The sequence below is a fragment of the Dendrobates tinctorius genome, unplaced genomic scaffold (genome assembly GCF_039654945.1).
Source record: "Dendrobates tinctorius isolate UK_male_01 unplaced genomic scaffold, ASM3965494v1 ptg000044l, whole genome shotgun sequence".
NCBI lineage: Eukaryota > Metazoa > Chordata > Amphibia > Anura > Dendrobatidae > Dendrobates > Dendrobates tinctorius.
Window position 1 is genome coordinate 22254565 of NW_027361712.1, and position 22073 is coordinate 22276637.

The window sequence follows — 22073 nt, forward strand, 5'->3', positions numbered from 1 at the left end:
TATCAGGCACCTGGGACTAATGAAGACGATTGGCTGAGTGGAGTCACTGACTGGATTTAAGGCAGCCTACGCCCTTTCTGCCCTGCGGGTGATTTCTCTGTGGACTCTTGGACACCAGTCTGATTCCTGCTCTCCTAAAGCTAAGTTTTCTGTTTTGCCTTTTTTCATTTAAGATTTGTTTTTGTTTTTCTTGCTTTTTGGATTCTGCCACTCCCTGCTGGAGTGTGCAGTGTTCCGTTAGCTCTGTCTTCTGAAAGTACCTGAGTGCTGATTTAGTTTTTGAAGCTTAGTTGCTTCAGGGCCATTTTTATATCAGCTTGTTGGCTTTTGTCTCTGATAGGGTTTTGGCAGATTGCAGACAGCAGCCTTCCTATCCGTTCCTATCTAGGTAGTTTTTGGCCCCGTCTTTGCTCAGCCTGTCTTTCTGTCTGTGTAAGTGTTTTCATCTTGCTTCACCGTCATTATATGTGGGGGGCTGCCTATTGCTTTGGGGTCTGCTCTGGGGCAGTTAGATTTCCCCTTTCCTTCTTTAGGCCTATGTATCTCTCCGGCTGTGATCGAGGGGTCTAGGTCATCGTAGGAACCCCCCACGGCTACTGCTAGTTGTGTTGATAGGTTCAGGGGTCTGCAATCTGATAGTTGCCAACTTCTCTGGTTTTCTGGACTTAGCTAGCATTTCTGTTTTTGCCTCCTACGGTGACTCAATCATAACAGAATCACCCGCCAAACCGCAGATCCTGGGGTACTCAATAGCAGGAAAGAATTGTGTTTAAAAAAAAAAAAAAAAAGTGTGTATATTCTTTCCTCTATATCTCTGAGGCCGTAGGGGGAATTTTTTTTTCTCTCAATGGAGATAAAGCAAGTGTCTGATCGTGTGGAGCAGCTCGCTGCTGAAGTGCGAGGAATTTCCGCCTATCTTGCTCGTTCACATGCTGTTGAACCAAAGATCCCCACACCTGATGTATTTTTTGGGGAGCGATCTGAATTTTAGAGTTTCAAAAATAATTGTAAATTAATTTTTGGTTTGAAGCCTAACTCGTCAGGGAGCCCTGCGCAGCAGGTTAAAATTGTCATCTCTTTGCTGCGCGGCGATCCCCAGGATTGGGCGTTTTCTTTGAAACCAGATGACCCTATTCTGACTAATGTGAACGCATTTTTTCAAGCCTTGGGGTTGCTGTACGACGAACCTAATGCTATTGATCAGGCTGAAAAGACCCTGTTAGCATTGAACCAGGGTCGAGAATCTGCAGAGTTGTACTGTCAAAAGTTCCGAAAGTGGGCGGTCCTTACTACCTGGAATGATAGTGCCTTGGCTGCTCTCTTTCGGAAGGGTTTGTCAGAAGCCGTAAAAGATACTATGGTGGGATTTCCTGTTCCCTCTGGTCTGGACGATTCTATGTTTTTAGCCATTCAGGTTGATCGGCGTTTACGTGAACGCAGGATTACACGAGAGGTGTTGCCACCGGTTGAACAGCCGTCTGAACCTATGCAATGTGATAGAGTTTTGTCTAAGGCGCAACGTCAGGAATTCAGAAGGCGCAATAAGCTGTGTTTTTTTCTGTGGAGATGCCTCACATATTATTTCTGTTTGTCCTAAACGTGAGAAACGCTTTGCACACACGTTTTCTGTTGGTGGGGTTCAGCCTAAGTTTCTTTTGGCGATCACTCTGATCTGTTCCCTGTCCACATTTTCCGCCAAGGCTTTTGTGGATTCGGGAGCAGCGCTAAACCTAATGGACTTGGATTTTGCTAAACGTTGTGGATTTCCGTTGACACCTCTGCAGACGCCTATCCCTTTGAGGGGGATTGATGCTACCCCTCTGGCTAAAAATAAACCTCAGTTTTGGACCCAGTTGGTCATGCGGGTCGCCCCAGACCATAAAGAAAATTGCAGATTTTTGGTGTTACATGGTCTGCATGATGCCGTTGTTCTGGGGTTTCCCTGGTTGCAGATTCATAATCCAGTTTTGGATTGGAAGTCTGTGTCTGTGGTGAGTTGGGGTTGCCGGTGTACCTTTAGTGAGGCTCCGTTTTTTTCCACCTCTCCTCAGTCGCATGAGGTTCCTGACTATTTGGCGGACTTCTATGATGTATTTAGTGAGAATGAGTCTGCGTCCTTGCCTCCTCATAGGAGTTATGACTGTGCAATTGAACTAAGCCCGGGGAGTAAATTTCTTAAGGGTCGGCTCTTCAATTTATCTGTACCCGAGCACGAGGCTATGCGGTCCTATATTAAGGAGGAGTTGGAGAAGGGTCATATTAGACCATCCTCTTCACCCTTAGGTGCCGGTTTTTTTTTTGTGGCCAAGAAGGATGGTTCTTTAAGGCCTTGTATTGATTATCGTGCCCTCAATAAAATTACTATTAAATATCAGTATCCGTTACCCCTGATTTCGGATCTATTCTCTAGAGTCAGAGGTGCTTGCTGGTTTACCAAGCTTGACCTCAGGGGGGCGTATAATCTTATCCGCATTAAGCAGGGGGATGAATGGAAGACGGCGTTTAATACTCCGGAGGGACATTTTGAGTACCTGGTGATGCCTTTTGGGCTCACTAATGCCCCTTCTGTCTTCCAGTGCTTCATGAACGATATTTTCCGAGACTTTGTCGATAAATTTTTGATTATCTATCTGGATGATATTTTGATCTTCTCCAAGGATTGGGATGCTCATGTGGAACATATTCGGACTGTGTTCCGGATCATGAGAGAGAATTCTCTGTATGTCAAAGGATCAAAATGCCTTTTTGGAGTACAGAGGATTTCTTTTTTGGGATTTATTTTGTCTCCGTCAACTATTGAAATGGACCCGGCCAAGGTACAGGCCATTTATGATTGGGTTCAGCCCACTTCTTTGAAGGCCCTCCAGAAGTTTTTGGGTTTTGCTAATTTTTATCGGAAATTTATAGCAAATTTTCTAGTATTGCCAAACCATTGACTGACCTGACCAGGAAGGGTGCGGATGTGTTGAATTGGTCTCCGGAGGCGGTTGCTTCCTTTCAGGAGCTAAAGCGTAGATTTACCTCCGCCCCGGTTCTGCGGCAACCTGATGTCTCACTCCCGTTTCAGGTAGAGGTGGATGCTTCTGAGATTGGTGCAGGAGCAGTGTTGTCCCAAAAGGACCCGGTAACATCTAAAATGAATCCCTGTGCTTTCTTTTCCTGAAAGTTCTCTTCATCTGAACGTAACTATGATGTGGGGAATCGGGAACTATTGGCCATGAAATGGGCATTTGAGGAGTGGAGACATTGGTTGGAGGGAGCCAAACATCAAGTTGTGGTCCTCACTGACCACAAAAATTTGATTTACCTAGAGTCGGCTAAACGCTTGAACCCTAGACAGGCTAGGTGGGCCTTGTTTTTTACACATTTTGATTTTGTGGTCTCTTTCCTTCCTGGAACTAAGAATGTCAAGGCAGATGCCCTCTCTAGGAGTTTCTTTGCTGATTCACCTGTGGTGACCAAGCCTGCTACCATCTTAGGCGAAGGGGTAGTTCTTTCTGCCATCTCGCCCGATTTGAGACTTGCTCTGCAAGAGTTCCAGGAGGACAAACCTGAGCGTTGCCCCAGTGGAAAGTTGTATGTTCCTGACCAGTGGAAGAAGAGAGTGATGTCTGAAGTTCATTGCTCTGCATTGGCTGGTCATCCGGGTATTTTTGGTACTAGAGATCTGGTGAGTCGCTCTTTTTGGTGGCCCACCTTGTCTCATGATGTCAGGAATTTTGTGCAGTCCTGTGGGACTTGCTCCCGGTCTAAATCTTGTTCTCGCTCTAGTGGGTTGTTGATGCCTTTGCCGGTCCCCAGGAGGCCATGGACCCATATTTCAATGGATTTCATCTCTGATATGCCGGTCTCTCAAAGAATGACTGTTATTTGGGTGATTTGTGATAGGTTCTCTAAGATGGTTCATCTTGTACCACTCCCTAAGTTGCCATCTTCCTCTGAGTTGGTGCCCCTGTTTTTGCAACAGGTGGTTTGCTTGCACGGGATTCCTGAGAACATTGTATCTGACAGAGGAGTTCAATTTGTGTCTAAATTTTGGAGGACGTTCTGTTCCAAGTTGGGAATTCAGTTGTCCTAATCTCTGCTTTTCACCCTCAGACCAATGGGCAGACAGAGAGAACAAACCAGACCTTGGAGTCGTATTTGAGATGTTTTATTTCCGCTGATCAGGATGATTGGGTTTCATTTTTGCCCTTGGCCGAATTTGCTTTAAATAATAGAGCTAGTTCTGCCACTTTGATGTCACTTTTTTTTGTAACTTTGGGTTTCATCCTCGATTTTCTTCAGGGCAGGTGGAGCCCTCTGCCTGTCCAGGTGTTGACACTGTGGTGGAGAGAATGCACCAGATCTGGGACCAAGTGGTGGATAAGTTATCTCTCTCCCAGGAAAAGGCCCAGCGGTTTTCCAATCGTCATAGGACCATTGGTCCCCAGTTTAAGATTGGTGATATGGTGTGGTTATCATCAAAAAATATTGCTATGAAGGTGGCTTCTCCTAAGTTTAAGCCTAGATTTATTGGACCTTACAAGATTTTGGAGATTATTAATCCGGTCTCTTTTCGTTTGGCTCTTCCTGTCACATTTAAGATCCATAATGTGTTCCATAAGTCCTTGTTGAAGAGGTTTGTTGAGCCAGTTGTGCCTGAGGTGGCACCTCCGGACCCTGTATTGGTTGAAGGTAACTTGGAATATGAGGTAGAGAAAATTCTGGATTCCCGTCTGGCTAGACGGAGACTCCAGTATTTGGTTAAGTGGAAGGGTTATGGTCAGGAAGATAATTCCTGGGTCTCTGCCTCTGATATTCATGCCAAAAGATTGGTGCGTGCCTTTCATCGGGCTCACCCTGATCGCCCTGGTAGCGTTGTTGAGGGTTCGGTGACCCCTCCTCAAGGGGGGGGTACTGTTGTGAGTTCATTCTCCCCTCCGTCACTGAGGCCTGGTGAACTCCCTATTCTAGTGAAGGAAGGTAGTGAGCCTGATTATCAGGCACCTGGGACTAATGAAGACGATTGGCTGAGTGGAATCACTGACTGGATTTAAGGCAGCCTACGCCCTTTCTGCCCTGCGGGTGATTTCTCTGTGGACTCTTGGACACCAGTCTGATTCCTGCTCTCCTAAAGCTAAGTTTTCTGTTTTGCCTTTTTGCATTTAAGATTTGTTTTTGTTTTTCTTGCTTTTTGGATTCTGCCACTCCCTGCTGGAGTGTGCAGTGTTCCGTTAGCTCTGTCTTCTGAAAGTACCTGAGTGCTGATTTAGTTTTTGAAGCTTAGTTGCTTCAGGGCCATTTTTATATCAGCTTGTTGGCTTTTGTCTCTGATAGGGTTTTGGCAGATTGCAGACAGCAGCCTTCCTATCCGTTCCTATCTAGGTAGTTTTTGGCCCCGTCTTTGCTCAGCCTGTCTTTCTGTCTGTGTAAGTGTTTTCATCTTGCTTCACCGTCATTATATGTGGGGGGCTGCCTATTGCTTTGGGGTCTGCTCTGGGGCAGTTAGATTTCCCTTTTCCTTCTTTAGGCCTATGTAGCTCTCCGGCTGTGATCGAGAGGTCTAGGTCATCGTAGGAACCCCCCACGGCTACTGCTAGTTGTGTTGATAGGTTCAGGGGTCTGCAATCTGATAGTTGCCAACTTCTCTGGTTTTCTGGACTTAGCTAGCATTTCTGTTTTTGCCTCCTACGGTGACTCAATCATAACAGAGGTCATACAGGCACGTGGAGGCCACACACAATACTGAGCATCATTTTGACTTGTTTTAAGGTCATTATATTCCACTTTAATTTTGTGTGTGACTTCAAATCCAGGCCTCAATTGGTTGATAAATTTGATTTCTATTGATGATTTTTGTGTGATTTTGTTGTCAGCACATTCAGCTTTGTACAGAACAAAGTATTCAATGAGAATATTTCATTCATTCAGATCTAGGATGTGTTATTTGAGTGGTCCCTTTATTTTTTTGAGCAGTGTATAGTTTTTACACCCTTCCTCATGCGGTATAAGTGATTAAACAACGTTATTCTTCGGGACGGTGCAATTTCAGTGATATGAGATTTATATTTGGTTTTTCTGTTTGGCTGCTATCAAACACTAAAAAAAGATATTTTTTTTTGCAAAAACTCGTTTTTGCACCACCATATTTTTAGAGCTACAATTTTTCCATATTTCAGCTGATGGAGTCGTATGAGGGCTTGCTTTTTTACGGGACAAGTAAATGTTTTTATTGCTCTTACTTTCGGACACATGGCATTTTTTGATCGCTTTCTATTCTGAATTTTGGAGGCAGAATGAACAAGCAATATTGGAATTTTGTTTGTTTGTTTTTTAATGTCATTCCGTGTGTAGTAAAATTGATAAGGAAACTTTATTCTTTGGGTCAGTAGGATTACAGCGATACCACATTTATATAGTTTTTTTAATGTTTTGGTGCTTTTACACAATAAAAACTATTTTACAGAAAAAATAATTATTTTTGCATCGCTTTATCCTGAGAGCTATAATTTTTTTATTTTTCCGCTGACGGAGCTGCATGGCGGATTGTTGGATTGTTTTTTGCTGGACAAGATGACCTTTTCAGCGATACCAATTTAATTTACATTCATCTTTTTGATTGCATTTTATTCCATTTTTTGTTTGGTGGTATGATGATTGTTTTTTGTCTCGGTTTTTATTTTTTGCGGTGTTCACTAAAGGGGTTAACTAGTGGGACAGTTTTATAGGTGGGGTCTTTCTCGGCGATACCAAATATCTGTACTTTTTTATCTTTTTTTTTCATAGTAATATTTATTTATGGGTACAATCTACGGTATATAAATTTTTAAAATTGTTTTGTGATTTTTTAAAAATATATTCTTACATTTATTTTCACTTTTTCCCACTATGGGACTTTCAATTTCTGCAGTCTGATGGCTTGTAAAGTATAGCAAAGCATGAGCTCTGAGGCTTTCAAAGCCATGGAGCCGATATAAGAAGTGACTTCATCATCGCTAAGTTATTTATACAATTTTAAAAAAATCCGGAGTTTGAGTCTTGGCAGGATCCCACATAGTGGTCGTCACATTCCAACTGTACAGCCAAGAGGTGTCTAAGCGGCCTTGGAATAGATTGTTTTGATAGACATTGAATCTGAATTAATTTCTTTATATTTATACATGCATAGTTGTGCAAATACCATAGGGTCCTTTAGTAATAAGCAATCAAATCACACTCAATTTTTAATAATCCAATTCAAAGCAGCAGTGATTTTCATGTCATGGTCGCTCCACGGTCACCTCTAGGCTACCCCATGACAGCACAATGGTAAATATGTTATAAATGCAGAAAATATACATAATGCAACATTAGTTCACAAAGAACAGATCCAGCTGTGGCATTACTGCTGTGTGCACCTGAAGCTTTACCCATGGCTGCCTATAGTGGTTTTAATGGCATGCTTTATACTTGTCACATAAACATCATGTTATTATTTGATAAGTCAATCTAAGCGGTAAACACACAGAAAACTCTCATGTCACTTGTTTATACGCTATGTGGGTAGACAGTCCAGGGAACAGCATCGGGTAACCATTTAAAGGGTGTCAAATCAACTGCCACACAGTTCCGTGGTTTGTTTCCCTCTGGATGAACACTGATAATTCGTTATAATCTTAGACCTAACTTTTTTGCCTTTTCAGTCTAAAAAAATGGCTTCCATATTTTTTTATCCTATAAGCTAAAAAATTATTAATGAGAATTATTTATTCCCTGTTACAGCACCACCTCTCTGCAACTGTCCTCAGTGTTTGTTTACATGCTGCAGCTGTGACATCATGACTAGAGCACATGACGCCTGCGATCAGTAACAGGTCGGAGCGGTCTTGTACAGTCTGAAACAGTATGAACCGTATGAGCCTAGTAATTGGTTGATGAGTTCAGGTGCTGTAGTTGTGACGTAACAGATAAAGTCATGTACACAAGCAATGGGGGCAGCGGCAGAGAGGCAGCTCTGGAGCAGCAGAGGATAAATAAAGGTTATTTTTTAGCAGAGCAAACGTAAAGAATAAAGATATCTGATCATTTGGCTATCTGTCCTGATTCTGCCATAAACATACACGTTCGGATAGACCACAGAGGATGTTACGCAGCTGACAATTTTGTAGCTGTTTATTTCCAGGAAAAAACAATATTCAAGCAGGAAAAATTACAACAGTTTAGATTAGTTTTTTTCCTTAAAGGGAATCTGTCAGCAGGATTTCACCACTTAATCTATATATAACTGCAGCTCTATCAAAGAAAAGTCGAGTAATACCTTTTCATGGCCAGTCTGTTCCTCCATTACTGAGAAATCTGCGTTTTAATTGGCATGCAAATGAGGCTGTAAATCTGAAGCCTCTGTCACTCCAGCTCTATTCCCTCCTTAACCTGAAGTCACTCAGCATATAGATTGTCAGTCAAGAAGGAGCAGGCAGCTCTGTGTGTGGAGTAGAGCTGGAGTGACAGAGGCTTCAGATTTACAAACAGTTCTTCAGCCTCATTTGCATATCAATTCAAACGCTGATTTCTCAGTAACAAGTGAAAGGACTGGCCATGGAAAGGTATTGCAGGACTTGTCTTTGAAAGAGCTATATGTGCATTTAAATGGTTTGGGGAGCAAAATCCTGCTGACAGATCCCCTTTAAACGCAGACATTGTAGGACACTCCATATACATTAGATTGTAGTAGAATCTGCTGACAACTGATTTATATGGTCAGCCTAAAGTCGTCTATGTCAATTAGCCTGACACAGGTGGAACGTGTCTTATTTAGCGGGATTTGCCAGGGATCTTCATGCATGGAGGCTGTTGTGAGAAGAAGAAACGAGTGAAATGAATCAGTCATGTTTGATTTTTTCTCAGCTGATCTTGTGCCTTAAGCGGCTCCGGAGCAGTGCCTGGCAGCCGTTCTCCCTCCCATCTACATACAAATTAATATGCACTTTCTGCCTAGCTGAATATGCATATTAATTGGGGGGCTGTCAATGATGATAACTGCCAGCTGAACAACTTTGGACCACCACTTATCATATGCTTTTAGGCATCTTAATCTTTCTGAAGAAGACTGAAATTGTTAACTATACACTTTCTAATGAATCGCGAGCATAACATAACCCATAACAGTTATAGATGCTGCATTGTGACACAACTATTTGACCTAATGCCTATATAGCGCCATTGTCGTCACTAAATCACCTTTTGTGCCAAATTTCGATATTAGTACTTCTCATTGGTGGCGACAGATAGCTCGCTGTCACGCACCTCAGCTAGCTGTCATCAGGAGATGCCTCCAGTCATTTTCTAAATTATTGCTCTTTACATAAAGACTTTTTTCTGTATCCAGCATAATGGAAGAGGGGGAGACGTTATCATATACAACCTAGCAGAAATAAGGGCGCTATCGTTGCTCAGACGTTACAAAATGCAAAGGATACCACCTTTATTCCTAGGTTTTCTATCGAAATTTGCCACAGGAGGTGAGTTAGTAACAGCGATAGAGTTGTATGGTCAATAAGATGTTTCATAATGCATCCATAATTGTTATGGGATCATGCAAGATGAAATCTATACCAACTTCAGTCTTCTGCAGGTACGTGTACCCCAACAAGTACATGACATGTGTACAACACTGTGTATGGTGCTGAGTGACTAGGAGCAGCGGCAAAAGTCAGAAAAGGGAAAACAGTGCTATACTGGCCCCTTATTCTCAGGATAGTGAGGGTCCCAGAGCACAGTACCCCAGAGATCAAATTTCGCTAGGGCTGCATGGCGACTACGTGATGTAACACTATGACATTGCATATCATTCAGGGCTGGACTGGCCATCTGGCAATTCTGGCAATTTTCAGAAGGTCCTGTCTGGTCGTAGGCTGCTTTGTCTGCTGCGTTATTAACAGAATCTGTGTTGTCAAGACACCCATACTGTTAAGTTTTGTGATGGAGCACAAAGTCGCTGACTCCATCACTTACCCCAGCAGGCCACGGGTATCGTTAGAAATATTGGTCTTCTAGTAAATCTTAATTTCCTTCATCCAGGGTAATACATCCTATCTGGAGCTTGGGGATGGGGGAGGTGGGACAGCATGGGCCTGTGTGATTTCAAATTCCAGGCAAAGTCCGTACCTGATATCACTGCAATGTGGCGCACAACCTACCACGACCCAACATTGTAGGATTTCTGGTCGCAGGTAATGCACATTTTTGACCCTATGGAATTTGCTTCTGACTTGTGACACAAGGACAAACTGGCTGTTTTTTGCATCAGTGTTTGTATGCTAAAACCAAGAGTGTTTCCAAAACACAGAACAGGAGTCAGTCTTTCAATGATAGTCTTTCTCTGCGTGTTCCACTCCTGGTTTTCGCATGCAAACACTGATGAAAAATCACTGATGTCCGAATGAGCCCTTAGCATTACCCTTACTGTGAGATTGTGAAACTGACACTGCGGGTACACCCTCACATGTTTCCTGTACAAGGCCGGGGCCATATTCACACCCAATGTGTACATCGGTCATGGTAAGGAGCCACATATTTTTATTGTTAATGAGTAACAGGGCTGAATAGCACAAACAGCCTGAAGCCCCCCATTAACAAGATAATGAGCACTTTATCTATGACATATGTGGCTGAACAGCTTGTCCTGTGGATGTGATGTGAACATAGGACTTTCTGATTAGAAATGTTTCCCAAGTCTAATCCCCATCTACACTATGGAAAGCCATCCTAAGGCTTAACTATTTGATCCAGAGGAAAGCAAAACATAATTGATGAGTTACGTTCCTGAAATCCTGGTCTGTGCTGTGACCACTATGACAAATAAAGCATTTCTTCTTTTTTTATGGGGCTGAACGTTGTCAGCAGCAGCTTTTACCCTAACGTAAAAGTATGTTCAGTTGCATAACATGTGCAGCATTGTGGAGAATATAGTCCTAGGAAATACACCTACTCACCCTTCCGATCAGGACAGGCTCTGGTCCTGTATATTCTTCTATCACAAAGAACTGGTTCCAGACCCAGCTACGCTTGAAACGGGGAGGAGGACCAGGGCCCTGAGGAGGAGAAGATGAGGATCCACTATCTCCACTTAGCCCTGGAGAAGATTCCTCCATAACAGGAACAGTGGAGGAACAGCCCAACAGCAGTAAGGAAAGCAGAGGGCAAAATTGGAAGGCAGGCATTGGGAGGACTGAGGCCCAGTGAGGCCAAAGGGCAAAGGTCACAACAGACTGCGACTTGTATGCTGTTTGTCAAAGTCTTCCATGTAGTAAAGTCTCTTTAGTTTGGGTTGTAACTTAAACCATGTAGCTTGTAACTGGCAAAAATAAATAAGAGGGAAAGAAAATAAAATGGATTAGAATGTAATGCTAATCTTTAAATGCTAGAAATACATCAGGTGTACACATTAATTTTTGTTATATAACCTGGTAACATAAAATGTCCCTTTAATGCTTTATTCCATCTATGAACTCTGACAATCAATGACACATAACCCATAGAACAGCTGCGGGTCCCAGAATTGCTGACCATATACCGTATATGAATACATTCATTTACACCATTCTTCATCATACAATCATACTGTCCAGATAAGTTTGACAACTGCATGATGTGTATAAGGGATGTCCTATCTGTCAGAAGCTCCTGGCAAACTAACTTCTGACAGCTTCTTTTAAAAAAGACATTGAAAAACTGGAGCAAGTTCAGAGAAGAACTACCAGGATGGTGAGCAGACTGCAAACTATGTCCTACGAGGAACGGTTAAGGGATGTGGGAATGTTTAGCTTTCAAAAAAGAAGGCTGATAGGAGACTTAATAGCTGTCTACAAATATGTGAAGGGATGTCACAGTGTAGAGCAATCATCATTATTCTCATTTGCACATGGAAACCCGAGAAGCAATTGAATTTTCACAGACTGAATGTAATGGGATTGCAAGGTGATAATCCTTTTTAATATTGTTATGATTCATCAAGCAGATAGGTCAGAAGTGTGTGAAGGTGAGGGTCCCACACTTCTGACTTGTCCCACAGGATCATACAGTGGTGTAACTTGAAGATCATGGACCCTAATAAAATCTCCAACAAGGTCGCCAACGATCAAGGTTCTTTAATAGTATTGGTCTTCTAATAAAGGCCAAAGGCACTGTTTGGACCCATATAGGTTCCAGGACCAGGGTGAGACTGCATCCCTTGCACTATTATAATTATGCCTCTGTCTTTATTCTCTGCAGGCAAAAAGGTGCTAATCTTCGTAAAAATGAATTGGAAACAGCCAAAGCTTTTGATGTTCCCATTCACTGTGATTAGGAATGCCAAGGCCAGAATCTACTTGTTCTTGGTAATGAGCAAAATGTACTCATACTTTCACAGTTTTATGACTTTCTTATGACAGATCGAAAAAAGCAAAATAACACCTAACCCTTTCATAGACTAAGAAGGTCAACTCAAGAACTCCTAAATACTAGTAATGTTATTTTATAGAGGAAGCAGCTTAGTACATAAGACTCGTGCCAATCTAAAGATACAGAGAATATTCATGTGACTACATTCCCTGAGTGCTGCACTGCCGCTATTGTTTCTGCGCTCTTCTCTCTCTTTTTCCTCTCGCCAGCGGCTCGTCCACCTCCTGTCTCCCTGCAGGCCTGATATTTCAAGTGAGAAGATTCTGACTGTTCTTTTCCAGCTCCGCTTATCCCACAGACCATAGGAGGCTTAGTATTGGTTTTTTTCTTGACTATTTCTCTGTCTCATATGATTCCCACTGTTCCTCTGTATCTTCTCCCCATTGCGCTCCCCCTTATGTAGAACTTATTTCCCCTGTTTGGATTTAGCTGTGTACAAATTGTACCATCTGTCTCTCCTCTCCACTTCTCCTTCCCCTTCTCCCCTCGCTTCTCCTCTCTTCCTCTGTCTCTTTGTATGCCCGTCATGTTCAACACTTTACGCTTTACTGCAATAAGAAGAGGATAAGAAATCATAGGGAGAGACCGAGAGAGGAAAAGGAGGGGGAGAAAAAAGGGATAGATAAAGATTCCAGTAAAGAAGAACAAAACAAATGGGCGAGAGGGTGAGAAAAACAAAGCCTTAAATGTGGAGGATCATTATAGAGGGGGGCACTAGGGCAGAGGGAACAGGAGGATAGCAGCTTGGCTGGACACAATTTGTGCCACTGCAGAAGTTCTGTGACTCTGAGGGACACACATGACCATCTGGTGACACGTCTCAGTGATGGCATCACATCTCTTGCAGTCCCTCATAGGGGACCCGAGCAGGTGACCAGAATTTAAACAAGTGACAGTAGCCATCGCTGCGTGCATCATATGGGGTTTTATGTAGTCACATACTAGAATGTGGATATCACTTCAGAATTACCCAGTCATCCTCCTCCGCTCTCAGATATCTCATTGTCCTTCTGTCTGAGTCTTTCTTCCCCCCTGCCACTGTTTTTTTAATGCCACCCTCCCGCTATCTCTATTCCAACTGCTTGTAAAATTCATGTCTCTTTTCCCTGTAGGGTTTAGTGGATTATTCTAGGATGGTGTATGCTGGGTATTAACTTCCACATATAAAATACGATTTTTCCTTCGTCTGCATCTGTGCATCAGACGAATTAAACTCTTAAATATACATGTCAGGTGGATCGTCTGCCAAGAAGTGTGTACAGAATGTGCGATGTGATGGTCTAATTGAGGCATTGATCATCCGGCAGCCAATCCCTTTACCTGTCTTACTGCGCCCAGAAACTCCTTCTCGAACCCCATTTATGTGCCTATACCTCTTCTAAGTGCTCCCCTTAATGAGCCATTAAACCATTTGCGGCATATGATCCCATTGTTCAGTTACATCTCTCCTCCCAGCACCTCCTTTTATCTCTCTTTTTACAATGCGTTATATTGGTCTACACCGTTTTGCTGCGACTCTTCCATTACTTATTATACCGCTCCGCAATCCACCCTTTAACTCTCCTATTGCTTCACATAAATTCTGTAATTGCTCCATAATTACACATCGTCTGCGTTCATTGCCAGCTGAACCCCTCACGATAAATGCGTCACGCAATATGTTGTCAGCGATACTCGACACTTGGCGCTCCTCCTCTTGCACAGCACTTCCATTCCTTACAGCCTCCTGTCTGTACTGACACGTAGTGCCCTTCTATTTCTGTGACGGTAGTATATATTGGCCCTTGCACTGCAGCACTAATCAGTCTTTAGTATGTATCCACAGCCTGTATGTTCCCGGCCGCTTCCCATGACTTGGCAGGCTGCCAGGTATGTGGCATAATTACATGATGCTGATTAATGAGCAATCACAATGTAAAAAACAATCGAAATAATTTTCCTAATTGACATCAGTCGCCCAAGGCTAGAGATACATGGCGACTTTGGGTGCACAACATGAAGATTGCAATGTCACATTACAACATTGCGCTGTGACACGTGACATATAACCACGGCACAACTGTCACCAAACATCGCAGATTTGATGCCACGCGATCACAGCCGTTATATAACCTTAACCTGAACAGAAGTAATCTATGCTCTAATAGAAATGGGCACTACTGCAAAGTGCTCAGAATAAGCGGCACTTGGGTGACAGGCGGGCATAGCGCATGGTATATGCAGCCTTCTTAACCAGTCAAAAGTGCTCACATGAAATTGTGCCCAGCCCCTTTGACTCTTTGCTTGTAGAAAATGCTGCAGGGAATGTATTTAACACTCTTAGCATACTAAGCACATAGTCCTCCGGTTACACCGGCACTCTGAGCACATAGTCCTCCGGTCACATGGGCACTCTGAGCACATAGTCCTCCAATTACACGGGCACTCTGAGCACATAGTCCTCCAGTCACACGGGCACTCTGAGCACATAGTCCTCCGGTCACACGGGCACTCTGAGCACATAGTCCTCCGGTTACACGGGCACTCTGAGCACATAGTCCTCCGGTCACATGGGCACTCTGAGCACATAGTCCTCCAATTACATGGGCACTCTGAGCACATAGTCCTCCAGTCACACGGGCACTCTGAGCACATAGTCCTCCGGTCACACGGGCACTCTGAGCACATAGTCCTCCGGTTACACGGGCACTCTGAGCACATAGTCCTCCGGTCACACGGGCACTATGAGCACATAGTCCTCCGGTCACACGGGCACTCTGAGAACATAGTCCTCCGGTCACATGGGCACTCTGAGCACATAGTCCTCCGGTCACACGGGCACTCTGAGCACATAGTCCTCCGGTCACACAGGCACTCTGAGCACATAGTCCTCCGGTCACACGGGCACTGTGAGCACATAGTCCTCCGGTCACATGGGCACTCTGAGCACATAGTCCTCCAGTTACACGGGCACTATGAGCACATAGTCCTCCGGTCACACGGGAACTCTGAGCACATAGTCCTCCGGTCACACGGGCACTCTGAGCACATAGTCCTCCGATCACACGGGCACTCTGAGCACATAGTCCTCCAGTTACACGGGCACTATGAGCACATAGTCCTCCGGTCACACAGGCACTCTGAGCACATAGTCCTCCGGTCACACGGGCACTGTGAGCACATAGTCCTCCGGTCACATGGGCACTCTGAGCACATAGTCCTCCAGTTACACGGGCACTATGAGCACACAGTCCTCCGGTCACACGGGCACTCTGAGCACATAGTCCTCCGGTTACACGGGCACTCTGAGCACATAGTCCTCCGGTCACACGGGCACTCTGAGCACATAGTCCTCCAGTCACACGGGCACTCTGAGAACATAATCCTCCGGTCACATGGGCACTCTGAGCACATAGTCCTCCGGTCACACGGGCACTCTGAGCACATAGTCCTTTAGTTACACGGGCACTCTGAGCACATAGTCCTCCGGTCACACGGGCACTCTGAGCACATAGTCCTAAGGTTACACGGGCACTCTGAGCACATAGTCCTCCGGTTACACGGGCACTCTGAGCACATAGTCCTCCAGTTACACAGGCACTCTGAGCACATAGTCCTCCAGTTACACGGGCACTCTGAGCACATAGTCCACCGGTTACATGGGCACTCTGAGCACATAGCTCTCCAGTCACATGGGCACTCTGAGTACATAGTCCTCCGGTCACACGGGCACTCTGAGAACATAGTCCTCCAGTTACATGGGCACTCTGAGCACATAGTCCTCCAGTCACAAGGGCACTCTGAGCACATAGTCCTCCAGTTACACGGACACTCTGAGCACATACAGTGGGGAAAAAAAGTATTTAGTCAGTCAGCAATAGTGCAAGTTCCACCACTTAAAAAGATGAGAGGCGTCTGTAATTTACATCATAGGTAGACCTCAACTATGGGAGACAAACTGAGAAAAAAAAATCCAGAAAATCACATTGTCTGTTTTTTTTTCATTTTATTTGCATATTATGGTGGAAAATAAGTATTTGGTCAGAAACAAGCAATCAAGATTTCTGGCTCTCACAGACCTGTAACTTCTTCTTTAAGAGTCTCCTCTTTCCTCCACTCATTACCTGTAGTAATGGCACCTGTTTAAACTTGTTATCAGTATAAAAAGACACCTGTGCACACCCTCAAACAGTCTGACTCGAAACTCCACTATGGTGAAGACCAAAGAGCTGTCAAAGGACACCAGAATCAAAATTGTAGCCCTGCACCAGGCTGGGAAGACTGAATCTGCAATAGCCAACCAGCTTGTAGTGAAGAAATCAACTGTGGGAGCAATAATTAGAAAATGGAAGACATACAAGACCACTGATAATCTCCCTCGATCTGGTGCTCCACGCAAAATCCCACCCCGTGGGGTCAGAATGATCACAAGAACGGTGAGCAAAAATCCCAGAACCACGCGGAGGGACCTAGTGAATGAACTGCAGAGAGCTGGGACCAATGTAACAAGGCCTACCATAAGTAACACACTACGCCACCATGGACTCAGATCCTGCAGTGCCAGACGTGTCCCACTGCTTAAGCCTGTACATGTCCGGGCCCGTCTGAAGTTTGCTAGAGAGCATTTGGATGATCCAGAGGAGTTTTGGGAGAATGTCCTATGGTCTGATGAAACCAAACTGGAACTGTTTGGTAGAAACACAACTTGTCGTGTTTGGAGGAAAAAGAATACTGAGTTGCATCCATCAAACACCATACCTACTGTAAAGCATGGTGGTGGAAACATCATGCTTTGGGGCTGTTTCTCTGCAAAGGGGCCAGAACGACTGATCCGGGTACATGAAAGAATGAATGGGGCCATGTATCGTGAGATTTTGAGTGCAAACCTCCTTCCATCAGCAAGGGCATTGAAGATGAAACGTGGCTGGGTCTTTCAACATGACAATGATCCAAAGCACACCGCCAGGGCAACGAAGGAGTGGCTTCGTAAGAAGCATTTCAAGGTCCTGGAGTGGCCTAGCCAGGCTCCAGATCTCAACCCTATAGAAAACCTTTGGAGGGAGTTGAAAGTCCGTGTTGCCAAGCGAAAAGCCAAAAACATCACTGCTCTAGAGGAGATCTGCATGGAGGAATGGGCCAACATACCAACAACAGTGTGTGGCAACTTTGTGAAGACTTACAGAAAACGTTTGACCTCTGTCATTGCCAACAAAGGATATATCACAAAGTATTGAGATGAAATTTTGTTTCTGACCAAATACTTATTTTCCACCATAATATGCAAATAAAATGAAAAAAAAAACAGACAATGTGATTTTCTGGATTTTTTTTTCTCAGTTTGTCTTCCATAGTTGAGGTCTACCTATGATGTAAATTACAGACGCCTCTCATCTTTTTAAGTGGTGGAACTTGCACTATTGCTGACTGACTAAATACTTTTTTTCCCCACTGTAGTCCTCCGGTCACATGGGCACTCTAAGCACATAGTCCTCCGGTCACACGGGCACTCTGAGCACATAGTCCTCCGGATACACGGGCACTCTGAACACATAGTCCTCCGGTTACACGGGCACTCTGAGCACATAGTCCTACAGTTACACGGGCACTCTGAGCACATAGTCCTCGGGTTACATGAGCACTCTGAGCACACAGCCCTCCGGTTAAACGGGCACACTGAGCACATAGTCCTCCAGTTGCATAGGCACTATGAGGACATAGTCCTCGGGTTACACGAGCACGCTGAGCACATAGTCCTCGGGTTACATGGGCACTATGAGGAGGACATAGTCCTCGGGTTACACGAGCACTCTGAGCAAATAATCCTCGGGTTACATGGGCACTATGAGGACATAGTCCTTGGGTTACACGGGCACTCTTAGCACATTGTACTCAAATTACACGGGCACTCTGAGTACGTAGTCCTCGAAGTTACACTTACACCGTCACTCTGAGCACATAGTCCTCAGGTTACATGGGATCTCTGAGCTCATAGTCCTCAGGTTACAAGGGCACTTTGATCACATAGTCTTCAGGTTACATGTCCACTCTGAGACACATAGTCCATGGGTTACATGGGCACTCTGAGCATAGTCCTTGGTTTAAACGAGCACTCTGAACACATAGTCCTCAGGTTACATGGGCACTTTGAAAACATTGTCCTCGGGTTACATGGGCACTATGAGGAAATAGTACTCAGGTTACATGGTCACTCTGAACACATAGTCTCAGGTTACATGGGCACCCCCAGCACATAGTCGTCAGGTTACACGGGCACCCCAGCACATAGTCCTCAGGTTACATGGGCACTTTGAGTACATAGTCCTCAGGTTATATGGGCTCTCTGAGCAAATAGTACTCAGGTTACACGGTCACTCTGAGCACATAGTCCTCAGGTGACACGGGCACCTCCAGCACATAGTCGTCAGGGTACATGAGCAATCTGAGCACTTAGTCCTCGGGTTACACAGTCGCTCTGAGCACATAGTCCTCAGGTTACATGGACACTTTCAGCACATAGTCATCAGGTTACACGGGAACTCTGAGCACGTAGTCCTCATGGGCACACTAAACTCAAAGTACACGGGTTACATGGGTACTCTGAGCTCAAAGTACAAGGGTTATACGAGAACTCTGAGCATAAAGTCTTCAGGTTACATGGGAACTCTGAGCACATAGTCCTCAGGTTACACAGGCACTTTGATCACACAGTCCTCAGGTTACACGGGAACTCTGAGCACAAAGTTCTCAGGTTACATGGGCACTCTGAGCACACAGTCCTCAGGTTACACAGGCTCTTTGATCACACAGTCCTGAGGTTATATGGGCATTCTGAACACATAGTCCTCGGGATACATGGGCACTCTGAAAACCTAGTCCTCATGTTAAATGGGAACTCTGAGATCATAGTCCTTGGGTTACACGAGCTCTCTGAGCAAATAATCCTCGGGTTGCATGGGCACTATGAGGACATAGTCCTTGGGTTACACGGGCACTCTGAGCACATTGTACTCAAATTACACGGGCACTCTGAGCACGTAGTCCTCGAAGTTACACTTACACTGTCACTCTGAGCACATAGTCCTTAGGTTCATGGGATGTCTGAGCACATAGTCCTCAGGTTACAAGGGCACTTTGATCACATAGTCTTCAGGTTACATGTCCACTCTGAGACACATAGTTCATGGGTTACATGAGCACTCTGAGCATAGTCCTTGGTTTAAACGAGCACTCTGAACACATAGTTGGTCATTCTGAACACATAGCTTACATGGACACTCTAAGCTCAAAGTACACGAGTTACATGGGCATTCTGAGCTCAAAGTACAAGGGTTACACAGGGCCTCTGAGCACAAAGTCCTCAGGTTACAGGGGCACTCTGAACACATAGTCCTCAGGTTACACAGACACTTTGATCACACAGTCCTCATGTTACACTGAAACTCTGAGAACAAAGTCCTCAGGTTACACGGGCACTGTGAGCACATAGTCCTCAGGTTACACAGGCACTTTGATCACACAGTCCTCAGGTTACATGGGCATTCTAAGCACATAGTCTTTGGGTTACACGGGCACTCTAAAAACATAGTCCTCCGGTTAAATGGGAACTCTGAGATCATAGTCCTTAGGTTGCACGGGCACTCTGAGCACATAGTCCTCGGGTTACATGGGGACTCCGAGCACACAGTTCTCAGGTTACATGGGCACTCTGAGATCATAGTACACGGATTACACGGGCACTCTGACAACATACTCCTCAGATTACACAGGCACTCTAAGCACATAGTCCTCAGGTTACACGCGAACTTTGAGGGCACATTTCACTACTACAAGTGAGAGCAATTCTGGTGACAAATGCTCTTTACATGATTTTTCTATTCTTGATCTCACTTACCATTCCTGATACCGATACCGACGATGTAACATCTGCCAGGAATAATTCTGTGCCAATGTTTACTGATATACTCAAGCACATCTAACTACTAGTGCACAGAACTCTGTATACTGCACCCCCTGCTGCCCTGCCATAGACTGCTGGGCACCGAGTGTCAGGCAACATGCAGACGTCTGGGTACTGGGTAACCTGTAAAGCCCATATAGATGCCCCCTCGTAACACACAATGTACGCAACACCAACATACAATCTGTTCAACGTACACAACACACAATGTATACAACATACACACAGTATACAGTGTATATAATATACACAACACAACATACACAACACACAATGTATACAACATACACACAGTATACAGTGTATATAATATACACAACACAACATACACAACACACAATGTATACAAAATATACAACACACAATGTATATGACATATACATCATACAATGTATACAGCATACACAACACACAATGTAGATAATATACACATCATATAATGTATACAGCATACACAACACACAATGTAGATAATATACACATCATATAATGTATACAGCATACACAACACACAATGTATATAATATACACATCATATAATGTATACAGCATACACAACACACAATGTATATAATATACACATCATATAATGTATACACATACACAACAAACAATGTAGATAATATACACATCATATAATGTATACAGCATACACAACACACAATGTATATAATATACACATCATATAATGTATACAGCATACACAACAAACAATGTATATAATATACACATCATATAATGTATACAGCATAAACAAACAATGTATATAATATACACATCATATAATGTATACAGCATACACAACACACAATGTATATAATATACACATCATATAATGTATACAGCATACACAACACACAATGTATATAACATACAATGTGTACAACATAAAAAACACAATGTATACCAAATATACAACACACAATGTATACAACATACATAACACACGATGTATATAACATACACATCATATAATGTATACAACATCCACAAGACACAATGTACACAGCACACACACACATAACCAGTGCCATGCCACCCACCTGTCTGTGCTGGACCCCGCCGGTCATGCACACGGTCACACACGTACACACATGACCCTCACACACTCAGGCAGAAGTTTGAACGCACCGTGTAACTCCAGACGTGAGAGGCAGACCGCGCCACAGACAGCTCGGGCTGTCAGAGACCTCCGCAGAGACAGCGCTCACCCCAAAGCCCGCCACAGAGACCGCTCCAGATGTGAGAGAGTCCGGGAAGAAGACTGCTGCAGAGACAGCTCCACATCTACGAGAGGCTGCCGCCGCTGCTGCAGAGACCATGTGATAAGGAGGCAGAGATACAGACAGGCACACACAGGTTCCTGCAGAGGCTGCCCTGGTTTTAGAGCGAGTGATGCTGAGAATACGAGTTGACATACTCCCCCCCAAATAAAACCCCCTGCACTCCCCTCCAGTCTCTCTCTCTATCTCTCCTCCTCTTTCTTCCTCTTTTCTCCTTTCCTCTAATACAAGAGGACACAAAGAACAGAGACACAAAGTGACAGCCACACAGCAGAGGGACAAGGAGTGAGAAGAGCAGACAGCAGCAGCAGGACGTGTACACGGGGAGGACAGACGGATGGATGGACCGAGAGCTACAGAGAGATCCATATATACATCCATAGATATGGACTACAATGATGGATGGCGAGCTCAGTAATGGCCATCTGACACTGCTGGGTTTGGATGTGACT

At 44.3% G+C, this 22073-nt stretch overlaps 1 protein-coding gene across 2 annotated transcripts in view; it reads right to left on the bottom strand.

The window, feature by feature from the left end:
* The window catches only part of CDH24 (cadherin 24), a 129805-nt gene extending 108027 nt beyond the window's left edge, over positions 1-21778 (bottom strand). The window contains exons 1-2 of one of the 2 annotated variants that reach the window (XM_073575452.1): positions 21550-21778; positions 10953-11314 (exon numbers count right to left, since the gene is read on the bottom strand). In XM_073575452.1, coding sequence (XP_073431553.1) covers positions 10953-11180 — 228 coding nt within the window. In that variant the 5' untranslated portion in view covers positions 11181-11314; positions 21550-21778. Of the gene's footprint in view, positions 1-10952; positions 11315-21469 lie in introns of both variants that reach the window. The other variant, XM_073575451.1, reaches the window with a different exon arrangement.
* Positions 21779-22073: the final 295 nt, after the last annotated feature.